Below are 20,391 nucleotides of genomic sequence, written 5' to 3'. Positions count from 1 at the left end.
GAATGTCCCCTCATAGTCCCGGATTGCAATAAATATGACTCTTTAATTCGACTTCTTGAGGCGTCCTTCTGTGATTCGAGGGGTACATTACAACATTTTCTCTTGGTATTTTAAAATAGAGTCTTAAAATGATTTTTTAAAACAAAGTAACTTGGTTCTAGCCTATTCAGTAAAATGTGTATTTACTTTTTATTTAGAGGCCTTTCTATCATTGTTTGTACATGTTTTTAAATGCTATAATAGTATATTATCATTCTTCCATTGTTGTCATACTAGCCTTTGCTGTTTCTTTTACTCATTTTTTCCCTCAATCCTTCAAAGTATTCTGGCCTGATGTTGGTATTTGTCTCCATTCCTATCTTAGTGGATGGACTTTTATATGTAATGACTGACATAGACCGTGTTTTAAAATAAGCAGGTGGTATTCATTAGTAAACCATGAAATCAGTGGGTTGCATGACCAGCATTTCTTTTATAAGTTAACAAAGTTAAAATAGAAAGAAATTAAAAGAGTGTGTTCAATATAGTAAGGGTAATATGGTTTCATGAAACTTTGATTTTAATCGTGTGTGTGTGTGTGTGTGTGTGTGTGTGAGAGAGAGAGAGAGAGAGAGAGAGAGAGAGAGAGAGAGAGAGAGAGAGAGACTGACATGCAATGTATTTTTGACCATGGGTTGTAAGCAAAAGAGTTTTAAAAACACTGTCTTAAGTTAGGCTTTTAGTCAGTTACTAACCATGTACTTACCATTCTCAGAAATGTAAGGTCAAAAGTACATGTTTTTGCTAGATTGTGCTATTTTAAATAAATGAGTGAGGAAGAAAGGGAGGGAGAGGAGAGAGAAAGGGGAGGGTGGGAGGGGGAGGGGGGGCTAAAGATGGGAAATAGACTATGACAATAGTAGTTCTTATGCCTAGTTTACAATTTGAATACCATGGTATTATTCATAAAGGAAATTGACACCTGTCTCCCAGGAAATAGGTCATTTGCTTCAAATAAGCAAAGAGTAGTAGATAGTATTAGTCAGTAGTAAACTTTGTTAGAGTTTTGCCTCAAAATAATTTTATGTAAAGTTTGTTTTTTTAATTATTTGGAAGTTCCCCACATGTAAGAAGACTGATCATTATTTACTAAAGAAGTGAATTTATTTCCTTCACAAAAATTCTAGCATTGTGACACTTAACACCTCAGATTCTGCAAATTATTTTATCCAAGTTGTTTTAAGTATCACATTTCTAATATTAAACATAAAAATACTATATAGAAATGGTTAGCTGGAAGATTTGCTTCATTTTATTTATTCTAAAATGCCTTCTTGTAAGTCCTAATGAATTAAAGTGAATCCTATTTTGACCTCAACTAAACTAGAAATCAAACTTGTCTGCCTCTTTGTGTCCAGAAGAATCCAGGTTTATTTATATACCTACTTAATATCTGTACCTCAGTTTAAGAAAATAATTATCCCATCCCCGTTTAAAGTTTACACTGTAGATATTCAAATGGTGGGTTGGATTTATTCTTTTGTGTGTACTGTAAAAGGACTAACCATATCTATGCCACTTTTTCCTAAGTGATGTCAGTGGTTCTCAAACTTTAGATAGTATAAAAATAATCTGATGCCTTTATTAAAAATGAAAGTTCCTGGGTTTCATCCTTGATTCAGTGAGTTTACCAGTAATCTGCATAGTGGTTAATTATATCGATTCTGGAACCAGGCTGTTTGGGTTTGAATGCCAACTTTACCATTAACTCTGAAACTTAGGTAAGTTACTGAACCTCTTTGTAATGTCAATTCCTCATCTGTACAATGGATAATAATAGTACCTACCTCAAAGGGTTGTTGTGAGGATTAAATGATAGAACTTACTATTTTCTCTCTTGGTATTATTATTATTTTTTTTTCAAATAAACATGCCATATGCTTCAGACAAAAAAAATACTGTGTTATGAGTAGGAAAATCAATTAGGAATTGGCTCAAGAGCATGTATTATTAGACCTTTATCACTTTCTCCAGCTGCTTAAGTCCTTGAAAGAAATCTTAGATTTGGTCATGTTTCATAAATCATGAAATCAAACGATTAAGCTTATAAGAATTTGAAAAGTGAAAAGAACCAAGTAATATTATTTGCATCATTATATTTAACCAGAAGAAAAAACTTATGCTTAGCCCTACTCTAGTGTTGAGTTATACATTTGGCATATAGGGGAACTTGTCAAATTTTTTTTAGTCAAATAGTTGCAAAAAATTAGGAAATATCTTTATTTTAATAAAATTAATTTTTACCAAAAGCCTTTTACTTTAATTTGTTTAATTGAGAAATAAATCTTATATATGAATTCTCATTTTGTACATAATTATAACAAAGTCATAGAAAGTATTTTATTTTTTAGAAAGTATTTTAAAACCTTAGTGTGTCAAGTCAAAATAAGTTTAAACTTATTTTAAAACAAGTTTTTAAAATAGCTTAAAAGCCTTAGTTACCATGACTCCGCTTTTTATTGGTAATCAAAAATATGTCATTTATCCTAAAGGCTGCTTTGCAGAGGAAATTCAGAATCCAGCTAAGACTTTAACTAAAAGTATTGTTTTAAAATGTAAGCATCTCACTGAACCTTAATACCTCTAAAAAAACAACAACTATGTTTCTCCATTTAACCAATGAAGAAACTAAGGAATATGAAATAAAGTACTGCCCTAATGTAACAAATTGGGACCAAAATTAAAATTAGAGTTTTAAGTGCTTCACTATGTTAAGGATCTTTTGATTACATTATTATTTTGAATTGCTACCTCTTAAGATAAGTATTTCCAACTTCAGCTTTTTGTTTCACTTTCAACAGCATGGGTTTTTACTTACACCTTAAAATTCTTTTAATTTTTAAATATACATAGTACATTGAGAGAAACATCTGTTTTTAATCATATAGTAGTAAAAAATATTTTAACTTGTTAATCAGATTTATTTTTTACGTCACACAAGATATTCTTATTTGCAAGTTTTAAAGAACTCGTTATTGCTGGTATGGTGATCATAAGAAGTGAGAAGGAATTTTCCTGTCAGTTTTAACAGATACTAATATAATTTTAGCTTAAGTACAGTATAAATTTTTAATTTACACCATGCGTGTAGTGTTTTGCTCACAATTTTCATAGTAAGTTATATAGGAATGTTTTATTAGAATGGTAGTGAACATGATCCATTTCATTTGGACCTGTTCATTTTGACTTTTCTGCCTTGTATCCCTTTGCTTTTTAATATAATTTACTATATTGTTTTATTTTTGTATGCTACCTTACTCCTTTTGGAATATATAAAGTACATATCTCTCAAACCTACTGAGTTTATAACCCAAAGGGCAAAATTTCTAACTTGAAGTAGTAATAAAGTAAGGAATGAATTATTTTGTAATTTTTCTGAGATGGGGTAATGGGGTTCTTTTGATCTCTATGGGACTTCTCCTCTACTACGCACACACATTTCTGCTGCTTGAGTTGAAGAGCGGGCCTTTTAATATTTGCCATTTAATAGAAGTAAAAGGTTACATGTAGTAAATGAAATCCTAAAACTATAATACATTTCCAGTTGTTAGATTTTGTTTTGTTTTGTTCTGTTCTGTTTAGAAAGACCCTTTAAAGAACATGGTATAATAGAAGAAGGATGAATCCCAGGTTCTATGGTTTTCCCTACCAGTGTGTAATCTTAGGTTAGTAACTATTAGTTTTAACTAGCATGTATACACCTTTTTAGCCTGGGCCAAGGTTTGGACCAAATTACATATTTTGGTCCCTTTAGCTTGTGGCTGTGTCATGGATTGCATCAAGTGAAAGATTAACTTGAGGGGAGATTGGGACTGCCTTAAAGAGGTTTTTCTTGGGGGATAAAACTCTTCTTGTAACCCCTGCAATGTGACAGAAAACTGTCATGAATCTTGGCAATGCAGTCCAACTGTAATCTGAGCTGCTGTGGAGCTTTCTCCCAGCCCCTCCGAGGTCCTGAGCCTCAGATATGTTTTTCAAATTCAAGGTAATGAGAAAGAGGTTTTAATAAGGTGTTTTGCTTCATTCAAGAAATGCATCTGTTTTCCTTATTAAGGCGAACTTTAGTTATTGGATTGGTTGTATTTTTAAAAGCATCATTTGAAGTTGAGTTGAGTTTAAAGGCCACACATATGCCTTACTTTATAAATCAGAAGAACTATAACAGTTGCATAAATCAAATTATTTTTTCTTTCAATATTAGTAACAAAATTAGAATTATATTCCTATACTAGAATTTGTAATAGTTTAATTTGACCCTATTTTCCATATGTTACATATATAATACAAATTTATGTAGAGAGAGGTATGTATTAATATACTAGAGGCCTGGTGCATGAAATTCGTGCAAGGGGCCCGGCCCGCACCCGCCGCGGCAACCACCTCTGCCTCGGCCCCTGCCAAACGGTGGCTGCCTCTGCCTCTGCCCCCTGCCACCGTGGCTTCGTCCAGAAGGTCATCCAGAAGGACGTCTGGTCTAGTTAGCATATTACGCTTTTATTATTATAGATAAAGGGTATAAATTGTTATGGAGATATTAAGTCATTTTAAGATAATATAAAAGTAAATATTGCTAAAACTTTTGACTCTCAAATTCAACAAAATTTATGTTTAAAAGTCATGTCAGTTATTTTAAGAAACAGTTGTCTTCTCATTGTGCATTTAATTCAGTATTCCATCCCCTGTTTGGAATCTTTGTGAATGTTCATATTCATTAGCTCCTTAGTACCATAGGTTTCAGTAGCTATGCAGTTTTGTAATTCATAATCATTAAATAACTTCCTGCTCAAAAGTGTGATCGGAAGACCATACCTGGGAACTTGTTAGAAATGCAGAATCCTAGGTCCCACCTCAGACCTCATCAAAAACCACATTTTAACAAGATTCCCGGGTGATTCTTATGCACATTAAAGTTTGAGGAGCACTGATTTAGTACAACTAAATAACTGGGTAGGCCACTTGAAAGTGTTATTTTATATAGCTCGTAGACTGTGGAAATCATTCATGGTTTGACTTCAGAACTGTTATTTATTCCTTTAAATTGAATATAAATATTTGTTGACCTCATGGCTAATTGTTAATTAAAAGATCTTTACTTTTTTTAGGGTATGTTTAGTTGTAGGAATATATGTTTTCATTGTAATTACAAGTTTCTAAAAACTATATTATTTTTTTGTAAAATGAGACAGCTAAGATGCAAGTGAAAATTCTTCTGAGCTTTGCTATATGTGCAAATTAGAAATCTTTGCTATGATATGAACTAGTACACCAAGTTCAGTGAAAAGGGGTCTAACCAACCATCTGTAAGCTGTGGGGCAAATTTTACATGAGAGTCATAATAGCAGATTATATAGTGGGAAGTTTAGAATTCTCACTAAAAATCTGGTGTAAGGCCAACATTGTTCTTAGGCTTTAATAGAAATTGAAGACAATTTCGTTCTTGAGGCACTTACATGGTTAACCACTCCACTGCTTGACTATCAGCATTTCTTCCATAACTCTAGACGCAAATGGGAATGTGTAGTTTGTAATAAATATTAGTTGTACTGTCCTGCTAATATATTATGTACTGTTTTCTACTCTGGAATTGTTTTGAGTTACTTAATTATATAATCTTACCTGCTTTGTCAGTTCTGTGAGTTTGAAATTATGTAGCTATTTCTAATAATGGTATTTTAATACTAATTATAATTTATAATATCTGTGATAAATTTTCCTTAGTTTATTAGGTGGAGCCATATTGCCATTTTTGTAGATCAAAGGCATATCAGCAATTTCATATAATTCAGCCTAATAATAAAGGAAGTTTAAGGGGCTCCTCGTCTCCCATTTTAGTTATTAGTCACTAGGAATGATCTTACTGTAACACTTTTCCTTTTGTCATTTTTGTTTATTTGTTTCTTTGAAAAGAAAGTATGCCTTTTAGGAAAACAATATTCTTACACATAAATTAATGAATAAACAAGGGCTGATAAATTAGTGAATTAATAGCTTTATAAGTATAGTATATTTTTAAAATTATCACACAGTATAGACATTACAGTGAGACTTTCATTAATCTAAAACTTTTCCTCTGTAGGTGGTTGTAGTTTTGTTTTAAAATATGAGCTTAAATTATTTTAGGAAAAATGTTAAGAATATTAAACGAATTGGAAAAACTCAGTATAATTTTACAAGAACTAAAATGTAGTTACCAATTTGTTGCTGACACTTTACAGTTTAAAACTTTAGTAATTAAGTCAAACTAGTTTGATTATTAATAATTAAAAACCAATTATTTTGGCCATTTTTTAATATTACCAAGTAAAATAAAATGAGCCACACAATTATGAAAGGAAATGTGTGGAGATGGTCTTACTAAAGGACTACTAAGATCATATTAAGAATGTGTACTTAATTTCATTTTTATCTTTGGATATATCACATGTAGTTGAAGTCCTTTATTAGCAATCCCAACACCAATAATAACGCTTGTTTAATTGTGTAGTTAGCAAACCAAAGCAAAGGTATGACAATTCTCCAGGGGTGCAGTTATTCACCTACTAGGAGACTGCTTGGTGAAGTATTTCTTAAAAGGTGATTCAGTAACCCGTGAAATCTAGGGTGAGTTTCCAGATCTTTGTCATTCTGGGCTGAAAGTTAAGAATGTTAAAGTTACCTGTATTTTAAAGCAAACTGAGGGATAGGGAAGAGGGGTGAAACCACCGATGTTGAAATTTCAGCTATTTTTATACTAAGCCTGAAGTTCATACATCATAAAAATATATTTTAAAGTATAAACTGCAGAGCTTTCTTTGGTTTTAGCTATTACAAATAATTGTGAATTCAGTGTGTGTTGAAACAACTTCTGTTACCACATTTTGGGTGTTTTATATTATGTGTTATCAAGCTGTGTTTTTGTGTTTTATTTTAGCTTATTTGCACTAATCTTGATGAACTCAGGGACTTAATCACAAAAATCGAGAATGAACTCAAAGATCTGGAAAACAGTAGAAAAAAATCGGTAGGTGTTGATCCAAAAGTTCTATCTATTATTGTCAGCATAAAAATTTATTCCTTCTTTTTTCTAAAGCCTTTTTTATCTTGTTCTCCTGGATGACATAAAAATTTGCAATGAACAATAGAAACATTGTTTCTTTTATTTCTCCTGTGTGGTCTGCTTTTTATTTTTAATAGATAAAAATTGTGCCGGAGCAAGCAAATTAATTTTGTTTGCCTGGTGTATATCAGGTATAATTTTAGATATTTCCCAATATACTGGTTGGTCGTTGTCTGACTGGTTGTTTTTTGGGTAATGCTTACCTTGAAAATATTCTTAATAATTATGTGCTTTCTATGGAAGTTTATTGCTTAGTAACATAAAATTTTAATTAGCTGTGACATAAATAACAGGTGTAAATTGTTTAATCTTGCCCCAGATGTTTTTGATACATGCCTAAAAATGTCTTAAGAATCTTTGCCAGCTAAAGGTCTTCTTTTAACTTTCACTATATATTCTAAATTCTAAATTAATCCTTATTTCATATTGTTCTTGAGAATAGAGTATAGGGGCATTATATTTATTCACTCAATACTTGGTAAAACACTCATTTATTTAATCAGTACTACCTATTTAACTGGCATTCATAGTTCGGTTATTTCACAAATTTGAAAATCAATCATCATTTTTAAAAATCCTTTGTTTTATCCCTTAGGAATGTCATGAAGCCCTTTTTAGGTTTTTGCTCAGAACCTGTTAATCTAGAATTATGTATAAAATAAAGTTAGTGATATAGCAAGCTTTATATCAACAGATTTATAGTAGTCATTTTATATGCTATTTTGAAAAGACATATTGGTAGCATTCTGAAGGGAGGAGACTGAAGTATCATAAAATTACAATCTTCCAAGATTATTTTAATACAGAAGTGAAACAGCTTTAAGCATATCCGAAGTCCCTCATGTGATACCCCTGAGAATATCGCTATAATCTAACAATAATGTTCATAATGATAGTCATCAATTAACAAGAAAATATTATGTTCAATGTATAATCTGAGAATGCAAAAAATATATATTATGAAAGTATTTCATTAAAAATTATTTATACCCTTATTAGAATCTTTTATTTTCATATATACACACATACACTTTTGGTATATGGACATTCTCTTGATATGGAACACCAAATATTGCTTTAAAATTTACTTCTGTGATATATTTCACAAACAACATTTATATTAGACTATTTTCTCCTCAGCCAAAGTTTCCAAAAATATATTTGATGTTACATGCTCATAAAGGACTGATGTTCTGTAATAAGAAATAATATTTTAATCAGGGTGTTACAGTTTTTTGCAGAAGCTGTTTATTTTAGTGTTTATTATTTTCTATACTTTATGACTCCAAACAGAATTTTGTTAAGTTAATTTGCTAATTGGTTTTTATGCTTTAGTAAAACATAATATATCTTAATTTGTTCCCATATTATAAATTAGGGTTTTGTTTTTAAGCATAATTGATTTATGTACTTATTTATATCATGTATTGTAAGAGAAAAAGACTTCTGCACACATCCTAGAGTTTTTCTGTGAAGCCATCTACCTCACTACCATGTGGTATTATGAGGTATAAGCATATTGCCTTCCTTCACAGGAACAAGTAGAAGAGTGGAAAAAAAACTATAAATTACAAATACTTAGCACTCTAGTCCTTGGGGACATGTAGGTTTTAATTGATTAGATTTCATGTCTCTAAATTTTTAGCTTGTCCATGACTCCTGGTATTTGCATATCAGTTTTAAAATATGATTTCTGTTCTTCAAGAAATAGAAGTTCTTGGAATTGTACTTAGTAGGGATAATCTTATTGAGATTACCAACGAATAGGCTGCCTAAAAGGTTTTCATGAACAGCTTATCCCAACCACTTAAATGGCCACATAGCATTCTAAAGGAAATATACGATTAAAAGTTGGCATCTCAGTATCATTTCTTTTTCCTTTTTCCTTTTTTTTTTTTTTTTTACAAAATCTAATACTGAGTGTGATGAATATTAGTTGCAGGAATTAACTTTATTGAATGTTCATGTTAATATTGAATACCAGTTTATTTGTCTGGTATCATTTGGAATACAGTATTCCACATAACTGAATTTTCTACATAACTAAAATTCATCATTCAATGGAAAATTTCCTACCTCCTTGTACTGTGTTGAACACAATTTAACCCTTTCTTGATTACTCAAGTATCATTATGAATATCCATAATTGTACTGATACCCTAAAAATCTGTTAATATCAGTAACTAAACATATACCAAAAGGTCTTTATGCTATGTATTATGAAGGTTTTCGTTTGTTTGTATTTTTGCTTTTGTTCTGTCTCTTCATTGTCAATCTGTCATTTCTTGTGTGTGTGTCCATGTACTTGCCCTGCCTGATATATACTGTGGATTACAAAGCAAGTAACCACATTTATTGGAAGTGGGTTCATGGTAAGGACCTGAGGGACTTTCTTAATAATGAAATGCCTGAACTTGGTGATGGTAATAACCATTTTGACTGATTCTTTGCCTCGAGAGCTTCCTTCACTATTGACAGATGAATAAAGTATTAATATTGGTCTTCATAAGAGGATATCACTGCCAAAACTAAAATAATATTTAGAGTCAAAACAACTTATTATCATAAACTTTCCTATTTACAATAATGGCTCCAATAACAAAGGGTATATTCTATATAAACATTCAGTTGTCATAAATGCCATTACTAAAGGTAGAAATTATATATGTGAGAGAGGATTTAAAATAGATTCATATAAACACTTGGCTGCTTTAGGGAGCTTCTCTACAGGGCCTTTCCAGACACTTTTTTCTACCAAAGCAATAAGGAAGAATTATCCCATTTCCTCGCCCTAGCTCAACATTCTATTAAAAAAACTTTTTCCTTGGCTGGGTAGCACAGTTGATTAGAGCAGGGGTCCTCAAACTTTTTAAACAGGGGGCCAGTTCACTGTCCCTCAGACCATTGGAGGACCGGACTATAGTTTTAAAAAAAAACTATGAACAAATTCCTATGCACACTGCACATATCTTATTTTGAAGTAAAAAAACAAAACGGGAACAAATACAACATTTGTATTTGCATGTGGCCCGCGGGCCGTAGTTTGAGGACCTCTGGATTAGAGCATCATCCCAATATCCAAGGTTGTGGGTTTCATCCTGGACAGAGCTCATAAAACAATCAAACAATGAATGCATAAATAAGTGCAACAACAAGTGGATATTTCTCTCTCTCTTTTCCCTCCCCCTTCTAAAATTATTTTAAAAATAATTAATTTTTTAAAATCCTCACCCAAGGGTTTTTAGAGAGAGAGGAACATTGATGTGAGAGGGAAACATTGATCACTTGCATCATGTATATAATCTGACCGAAGATCAAACCTGCAACCTTTTGGTGTGCAGGACAATGCTCCAACCAACTGAGCCACTTGGCCAGGGCAATGAAATTATATCTATATCTATATATCTATATCTATATCTACATCTATATCTATATCTATCTATCTTTCTTTCTTAACCACTTAGAGGCTTTGCTATTTGCTATTGAGGTACTCATCGTATTGGAAGATGTACAGTCTTTTAAAATCTAGATTGAGCTACTCGTCCTTGTAAGACAACTAGTTCTATTTATGGTTAATAATGTGAGGAGAGAAAAATGCTTTAAATTTCTTGAGTTTGCTCTAGTTCACTTGATCCCATACTTCATTTAGGAGCTTTTTCAAAAAAAGGCTTAACATCCTAGAGAGATGCTATACCTAATTACCAGAGATTCGTTTAAAGTCAAACTGGTTGAGGTAGAGGTATGTAGTTGGACAAAGTCCTCTAATTTTTTCTTTCTCATTATTTCGATCATAGGATTCTTTAGTGAGCTAAAGGAAAAATCATAACATTTTATTATTTTTGTAGTTTTAGTTGAGATATAATTTGCATATTGCTTAATTATATGGAAAATATCATTTTTCTATCTAGGAAGTTTATTAGTTTTCCAGAAAGATAGAATAAAGGTATTAATGAATTTGTCTGATCCTGTTGTATTTTAAATTTATTCAACATTATTGCTTTCTAAATCAAAATTAGGAAGATTTTGCCAAGCTTATACAGAAATGGTTATATTTCTGGGTGTTTCATGTGACCCTTTTTTTTTCATATTGGCTTTATTTTCTTTTTTAAAAAATATATATTGATTTTAGAGAGGAAGGGAGAGGAAGAGAGAGAGAGAAACATCAGTGATGAGAGGGAATCATTGATTGGCTGCCTCCTGCACATTGGACCGAGCCGCAACCCAGACATGTGCCCTTGACCGGAATCAAACCTGGGATCCTTGGGTCTGCTCTGTTCACGGAGCCAAACTGGCTAGGGCATTGGCTTTATTTCCTTATGTTTTATGTAATAGTTTATAATCAAAGAGGTTTCCGTCTTTTTTAATAAGCAAAGATCTGTGTAAAGATTGGGTATAAGCGGGTAGGGGAGGCCGGGGGAATGTTAAGGGGGGAAAAAAAAAGGAGACATATGTAATACTCTTTGTAATAGTTTAAGCAATAAAACAAAATTTTTTTAAAAAGGATATAAAAAAAAGATTGGGTATAAGGGAAAATTAACATTTGGCCAAAAAAAAATATTATAAATAAAAAAAGAAACCTTGTCTGGATTATATTATGACAAATGATGGAATGCTAGTCTTATCAAATAGATAAACTAAAATTAAAATATAAGAGCACATCTTTTCTAATACACCTTTTAGCAATTAAGCACTTCTGCACTGAGCAGGATTTAATATTTCTAAATATCATAATCAGTATATAAAAAAGCTATAAAATTGTCAATGCTCTTTAATCCTATAGTCCTATTTGGGATTTAACATTTATTATACCCATTTCACCCTTACCCAACCCCAAAAAAAGTAGTTTACACAATGGTGTGTTCCACAGACTACCTCTAATATTGGAAATTTGGAAAAAGCTCGTATGTCCAACAGTAGGGAGATGACTAACCAAACAGTAATACTAACACAATGGTATATCATATAGCTAGTAAAATAAAATATCTGTAGATCATTGTTACTACATGGAAATATTTGTGAAATGTTAAATTTTTTAAAACATAAAAAGTAATATGTGCGTAATGGTTACAATATATAAAAAGATATGTTAAAAGGAATTAGGAATTTCAAGTAATGAATGAAATTTTTATATGTTCTTAAGATCATTTAAATTCATAATACAATAATACTTTTCCTGCCTAATCAAAGTCTATACGATAGCTAGACAATGTTTTGGGGTCACAGAGTTCTTTATAAGCCAGTGGTTATCAATTCAGGGCTAATTATGCACCCCCACCACCCAACCCCTGAGACTTTTTGGTTGTCATAGTTGAAGATGTGGTACTGGCACTTAATGGATAGAGGCCAGTGATACTGCTAAAAATATGCTACATTTTAATGATCCTATAATGCGCATGATAGCCCTCCTCCCCCATAACAAAGAATTATCTGGTCTCAAATGTTAGTTGTGTGGCCATTGCAAAACCCTGGCGGTAAGCCCATATTTGCTAAGGGCTCTAGCCTCTAATTTTGTCTGCTGCTGCCAATTTATTATGTTGATACTTTGAAAATTAGGTAAAAATCAATAAAATCATATATCCCATAATTGAGAATATTTTATTGCATCATTTACTTCTAATTCAGGCCTGTATTTGATAGAACTTGTGACTATCAATGTTAACATTTACCCTTTATGATTCCATCAGATAATTTTAAAATATTCTTTTTTTCCACTTAAAAATGTTTTTATTAAGATATCATTGAAAAATTTAAAAAATATAATTGACATTAAAACTAAATTTGAGCCGAAACCGGTTTGGCTCAGTGGATAGAGCGTCGGCCTGCGGACTGAAAGGTCCCGGGTTCGATTCCGGTCAAGGGCATGTACCTGGGTTGCGGGCACATCCCCAGTAGGGGGTGTGCAAGAGGCAGCTGATCGATGTTTCTCTCTCATCGATGTTTCTAACTCTCTATCTCTCTCCCTTCCTCTCTGTGAAAAATCAATAAAATATATTTTTAAAAAAAAATGCTAAAAAAAAAAAACAACTAAATTTGAGGTGTGCAGTGTGTTGATTTGATACATTTATATATTGCTAAATGTTTAGCTTCAGATCCATCTCAGCTGTCTTCATTATGATTTATGGCCTCCCTTAAGTTTGTTCACCATTTACCTTTTACCTTCCTTAGGAAATGAAGAAGTTACAGATAACATGCTTGTATATTTTCTTTATTCATTTTTAGAAATATGATGTAATATATTTTTAAAAGTGAAGATATAGGAAGGAATGAGAAGCACAGGTAAATGGAAAAATAAAGTCAAATTATGCATAAAATTTCACTTATTATATGAATTTATTTGGACCCAAAAAACACATGGTAAAAGTTTAATATAAGGCAAAGCAGTTATTATACATTCACCTTATTTTCTAAGACCTATAACAAATTTTACTCTATTATAGTGAAAGGTTATGGGACTTTTTCCTCCTCCTTTCCATTTCTTATCCCATTTGCTCACAGTGAGGGAGGCATCAAATCAAAATTATCTTTATAGTTATATGTTTAGAGTATAAATCTATTTTACTAAAGTGTGTAATGAACTTTAGGTATATTCAGAGTTCTGAATATGCCCTAATTTTATTTAATGGCTTTAGTTGTAGATATGGTTGCAGTAATCTCTAAATTGTCCTTAAGATTAGTATTAAGTTTTGACAATTGAGTCATTATCTGTATTGTTTTTTTTATTCTAGATCTTCTGGTAAACTATTTAATGATTAACAAAACTGAAAACTATCTCAACTGTCGGGGGATTACTTTGTCTTTAAATAGTTATATTTAAAGCTTTTTAAAAAATTAAAGTAAGTGTGTAATGAACTTTAGGTATATTCAGAGTTCTGAATATGCCCTAATTTTATTTAATGGCTTTAGTTGTAGATATGGTTGCAGTAATCTCTAAATTGTCCTTAAGATTAGTATTAAGTTTTGACAATTGAGTCATTATCTGTATTGTTTTTTTTATTCTAGATCTTCTGGTAAACTATTTAATGATTAACAAAACTGAAAACTATCTCAACTGTCGGGGGATTACTTTGTCTTTAAATAGTTATATTTAAAGCTTTTTAAAAAATTAAAGTGACCTTTTGGAAAACTTGCACAACAGTTAAGTTTCTTTACTAATTTACAGATTCCAGTCTTATTAATTAGGAAAATACTAGAGGCCCAGTGCACGAAATTCGTGCACGGGTAGGGTCCCTAGCATCTACTATCTACTGGCTGCTGGCTGCCGGCCAGGGCCTCCCTTCATTCTGTGCCGCCCCCTGGTGGTCAGCGCACATCTAATTCCCGGTTGGTCGAACTCCTGCCTGTGGGGACAATTTGCATATTAGCCTTTTATTATATAGGATTTCCTCAACATCTTTTGTGTCCTATGCATACGACCAGGAACTTGGTAGGGATCTAGAGATTGAAATTAAGTTCTTGTTCTCAAGGAAATTAATTATAGAGCTTAAGATTCTATCCCCAAGCTCTGGGGATAAATTATTAACTTTAATCAAGGGTTGGACTAGCTCCAGTATTTTTAAATAAAAGATTTAATCTTTTCTTGTCAAGCTGTGTTTATTCAGAAGTCAACATGCACTTGGCTCACTTTCATTAATTGCATGTTTATATGTTATTTGAGAATAGTGTGGAAATACACATAACATGAACTTTGTGAAGAATCAAATGTTAACTGACATGTTCAAAATAATAATAAGAAAATAAAGCTAGATGACAGGAAATGTGAACCAGAACAATACATGACTGGTAAGACAATAGTCATTGAATTGTCTGAGAATGCATTTTCATTTATCTATGGTAAGTCTCCTCTGCTCAACTAAGAAGGATTTGAACCCTTATTAAGAGTGTTCACTATTTCTACTTACTGCAATTTGGCATAGTTTGAATCCCATCAGGGAAACTTTCATAAAAACAATATTTGAAACCCTCTTTTCTTCCAAAGAAAGTTCTAATTACAAGGGAAAAGGGCTGTTTGGTATTTTTACATTAGGCAAAGAATTAATGCTATATATTTCCAGAATGGAATGAGCTTCAAGCAAGGGTTAAACTGGGTAATATATCCTTCTATAGTTAGAGCTTCATAGTGTGGCTTGTATAATATGCCTTAAACCCTTTTGAATTACATATCTCACATGCTTATTCAAATATGAATAACATTTTAAATATCAAATTTTTTCAAAGCCCCAAGTAAATTTATATTATCTTCTGTTTAGTAGTGATTTTGCCACCTTTCAATGTCCAGAGTTCTGAACAATTGAATTTAAATCCTGGAGGTGCTTATAAATTAATTAATTTAAAATCAATCAATCAATCCTGGAGGTGCTTACAGCCAAAACTATGAGCTTCATCAATCTGGTAATATTAGATTCCCTTTTCCAATAATAACTATCTCACTAAGAATGTAATATGTCATCCAGTTTTTCTTCTACAAATCCAAATGACACCAAAACTTGCAGTTTTATTGTTGATGTAGTTGTTTATCTTCCTGCTTTCTAGTTAAATGTTAATTTAGAAATGTAATGGAAATTGCGCATATGCTGTTCAATATGGGATTTCTTTAAAATAAAGTACAAAGGCTTTCCTTCTCTATTAAATTAGTCATAGGTGAAAATGTGTAAGAGTACCTCAAGAGAAAATACTAGCATGTGATAGCTCATATTAGAACTTCTGGCAATGTTAAAGTACTTTTTAACTTTTTCCATATTATATGCAGACATTTCACTATACCGCCAAACTAGCACTGTTTCAGGGGTCTTTATCAAGATAAATGTGATGTTTTACCCCCAAAACTGTGAATATGCAGGAATATTTGAATATGGTGGTATTTTCTTAAGGTAGGCAATACGAAAATAAGTAAATACTTATTACCTTTTCATGAAATATTACTTGGACTAGGAGGATGCCAAGTGATTAGTTTATTAAAATACTTATAGATGATTTGATTTGTGCTTTTATTACACATCTGAATTTAAAATATTTGCAACCTTCCTTTGGCTATTGCTAGTGATTTTAAATGAGACATCTTTGTGTATGAATCCATTTGGCTTTTCTGAAAGTTGTTTGCATTTTATTTGTAAAGTATTATATATTATTATTTAAACAAGTTACTTTCACCTAAACTTAACATTCAAACCATCTAAATTTATTAAAATGTGCAAAATATGTGCATGGTGGTGAGACAGTTGATAAATCTGGAATTTGTTTTCCTCTTTTTCTTCCTTTTAGGTGTCTAATGTCCCCAACATCAGTAGATTGCCAACTCCCTCTCTTTGCAACACCCCAGCCAGCATTATGCTGGTGCTGTCATGCCCATTTCAGATTACTGCAGCAGAATGGAGTTGTTCTTTAGTTGTAAGGTAAGTTTCCCTTCCCACTCATTTCACACACATAGACTCAGCTTTTCATTTTACAGTATTGTGCAGTTTTGTGAATTTTTTAAAGTTTCTTTTTCCATATGGTTCCTTAGGTTATTACTGTGTCACATTCAAAAACTTACAAAACTGCATAATATAATAAAGGACTTATCTTGTGACCATAGACCAACTCCTTTTTTGTAGTAATTCCTATGAGGTTAGAAAACCTCCACTGTTTGACATTTGGGACATCTGGAAAGGGAGCTGGCAATCTGCAGCTGCTGTGGACATTGGATGAGAAAGTATTGAAAGGTAAACTTCAAATTTAATCCATATTGTATGCCTTTGGTTCCATGGTGTATGCTTGAAATTCATACTGTATTCTATGTTAAACTTTATAATACATTCATTTTAAAAATTACTTCTTTTTTAAAGTGATTTTCAGTAAATGTTTGACTTATTAAATTCACAAACACATTGGGATTATCTTAGAAAATATTTTTTACCCCTGAAAATAGTGAGAATTCTAATTTTCAGAACAATTTATTTATCCTTATTTATATTCCTGTTTATAAAGAAAAGTAAGAGCTAAATTTATATACATAAAGCTTATTAAATATATTTTATTAGAGAAACAGTTATAGCTCTGTTCCACAAATGACCTTTTATTAGTCCTTCTACCTACCATCTTTATCTTTGATTCTATATTGATCAGTGCTGACAAAGATTGTAAGAGTCTTCTAATTTTTATTACATCTGTATTCTGTCTTACGTGTTTGTAAATAGGAGAACTTGCTGTTTTCCTTATTTCTTAATTCACTTTTAAACTTTAGTTCACTATAATTTTAAGTACTGTTGTAATTAAACAATACATTTGAGATTTTAATTTTGCATTACAGAGATACCTACCTTTAAATACAGGTGCTTACAACAAGATAGTCTCTTCTTTAGGAATTGCCTTTGTATAGGCCAAGAAAAATAGCATTATATTATCTGCATATGTAAATCAAGTTGATCAGTCAGCAAAGCTATTGCCTGTGTTTAGTTAATGACCTGACTTAAAGTTCTGGCAATATTTGTTTGATTTTAATATTAGACCCAAGTTAAGGTAAATTGTTACCATCTCTGACTAACTTTTAAAATTTGTAACTTTTCTTCTCCTTACATTAGTCCCATTGTATACTGTGACACTCTGAGATCATCTCTTATTAGAAAGGGACATATTATTTTAATTCCATTTGGTTTTATTGACCAAAGATGATAAATGAAACAAGCAGTGTGAGTTTCTCTTTTACTACCAAGTAGTTAAAGTACCTTGCCTCAAATACCAATCCCAGAGCAGTGATTCTGAACTTGTTAAAACCTGTGTCCCCTTTTAATCAACCTAAAAACTATGGACACCCATACCCCATGGCAGGGTATAGGAATGCCTTTTGTCAAGGTCATATTATATTCTTTATATGTATCTTCTAGTCAAAACATTTTATCAGTCTTTCTATAATTTGTGTTATGCATGTAATAAACTTTTTGTTTGCTTCCCAAATACAGAATGGTTAAATATGCATTTTCAAATGTAAATGAAATATTCCATCACTATCTCAATTTGGGAATATGTAATATAAAGAAAGGAAAGAAGGCAAAAATATGTATATAAAGTTAGAAGGCCATAGACATTCCCAAACAGGTCAGTGGGTAAGACAGAATTATATTGAAGTTAGAAATCTATTCTCTGATTAATATTTACTGACTCCTTCCCTGTGTCCACCAGCTAGTTCAGAAGTTTATTTCTGGGCATTGGATTAATTAAAATTTAATAAACCAAAATAAAACCAAAAGATAAAATCTTCCTAATATTTTAAAAATTCTCTTATACAAAAATTAATGTTGCAGTTTAGTAAAGACACAAACACAGATGACAAATGTCTTGCAGTAATGACATCCAGTTACACAGTCTTCCCTTCTTGTGCCTCACTTACCTAGTTCTAAGGTCCCATAACACTAGTAGTCTTTCTGCATTCCCCATCCCATCTCCATCACACTAATCCAGACAGCAGCCATACTACCCAAGTTAATTCTGATCTGCCATTCTGCCCCTTCTGACCCCCCAGTAAAAAGGAATTCAGCATGCTTGGTGTTCCCTGGCCTTTTCACAGTTTTCCAATTAATTATACCCAAAGAGTATATTCTCTCCACCTTCATTCCTCATTTCTGTTTTCTCTCTGCTGTCTTTAACTTAGGAAAAGTTTACTTCTACTCTCACCATTTTATTTTTAAGCCAAATGATAGTTAAGTAGAAAAATAACATTGTTGACATGCCCTGTTAAAGGGAAAAGTCTCCACCTTCCTATTTTCTTTTTTTTTTTAATTTTCTATTTTTTTTATTGAAATAAAAACCTGTCTCATTCCTCAAAGGATTTAGGGCAGCTGTCATTTGCCTTTTTACCTTCCTCAGTTAGCTTTCCCTAGATGAAAGTTTTTTCCTAGTCAGTTTTATTGTTTATAATTTAACTAGAGGCCTAGTGCACGAATTGGTGCATGGGTGGGGTCTGGCCCGCCCGGCCCCAATCGGGGCAGGTGGGGGCTGGGCCTATTGGGAGGAGAATATGGCAGGAGGTTGGCTGGCCAACCCGCCCCAATCGGCCAGATCAGGGGCAAGCTGGCTGGGGGGAGGGGCTGGCTGGGGGGAAGGGAAGGGGCGTTTGGCTGGAGGTCAACTCTTGATCAGGTGGGAGAGTCCGATCAGGGGCAGGCCGGCAGTGGGGAGGGGCTGCGAGGTTGGCTGGCCGGCCCCACCCCCTGACCTGGCCAGGTTAGCTGGCCACAGTGGTTGTCATAGCAACCGGTCCTTATGGTTGTTATGGCCATTATGGTCACTGGCTTTTTATATATATAGTTTGCTTTCATGAGTTAGAATAAGCACTTCATACTATTTCATAACATTCCTTTTGGGGAGAACTTTTGAGGTATTAATTATTGTTAACTTGAAAGTATTTGACAAGAGGGAAGATATATCTACATTAGCATATTATGAAATATTAAGATATATCTACATTAGCATATTAATTAATTATTAAATTAATTTTTTTCATAATGCTATGATTTATCATGCCACTAAGAAGACACAAGAATGAGTGAGCCTGTTTATGTGCACGTGCACAGAAAATCCCACATCTTCCTATTTTTAATAAACAGGAAGATTAATTTTTTTAAGATTAAAAAAACCTCAGTGGTAAAAATGTACTGTAGTTATTTAATATTTTTATGTACATAGACATTCTGTTGGTTTAAAATACAAAAACTTTTGAGAATAGGAACTGTGCACTTAATCTCTTAGGTTTATATGCGACTAAAATTTCCATGACTGAAATCTTGAAGGTTTTAGATACATACACAATTCAAAAATTTATGCACATATTTAGAATACGTTTTGCTTTAGGGAGCAGTAATTTTTCTGCCTTAATGTTCTACAAATGTGCAATTGGCTCAACGGTTGCTATGGGATGAAATCTAATTCTTTACATGCTAAATATGATCCATAACATATATAGTAGTATGTATTTTGTTATTTAAAAAAATAAAACAAATGGGCTATATGGTATGTGAATTATATCTCAAAGCTGTTAACCTCCGCGCGCCCCCCCCCCCCAAAAAAAGAAAAGAAAATAGTCTTTTTAAAAAAATATATTTTATTGATTTTTTACAGAGAGGAAGGGAGAGGGATAGAGAGTTAGAAACATCGATGAGAGAGAAACATCGATCAGCTGCCTCCTGCACACCCCCTAATGGGGATGTGCCCGCAACCAAGGTACATGTCCTTGACCGAAATCGAACCTGGGACCTTTCAGTCCGCAGGCCGACGCTCTATCCACT

At 32.5% G+C, this 20,391-nt stretch overlaps 1 protein-coding gene across 2 annotated transcripts in view; it reads left to right on the top strand.

The window, feature by feature from the left end:
* The window catches only part of KIAA2026 (KIAA2026 ortholog), a 95,715-nt gene that overhangs the window by 57,282 nt on the left and 18,042 nt on the right, over positions 1-20,391 (top strand). Inside the window, exon 5 of one of the 2 annotated variants that reach the window (XM_023745312.1) lies at positions 6,950-7,039. The exons of the other annotated variant lie outside the window; for it this stretch is intronic. Within the exon in view, the coding sequence (XP_023601080.1) occupies positions 6,950-7,039 (90 nt within the window). The remainder of the gene's footprint in view (positions 1-6,949; positions 7,040-20,391) is intronic. 2 annotated transcript variants of the gene reach the window in all.

Source organism: Myotis lucifugus, unplaced genomic scaffold (assembly GCF_000147115.1).
Source record: "Myotis lucifugus unplaced genomic scaffold, Myoluc2.0 scaffold_533, whole genome shotgun sequence".
Lineage (NCBI taxonomy): Eukaryota > Metazoa > Chordata > Mammalia > Chiroptera > Vespertilionidae > Myotis > Myotis lucifugus.
This window is presented reverse-complemented; position numbering and strand designations above follow the sequence as displayed.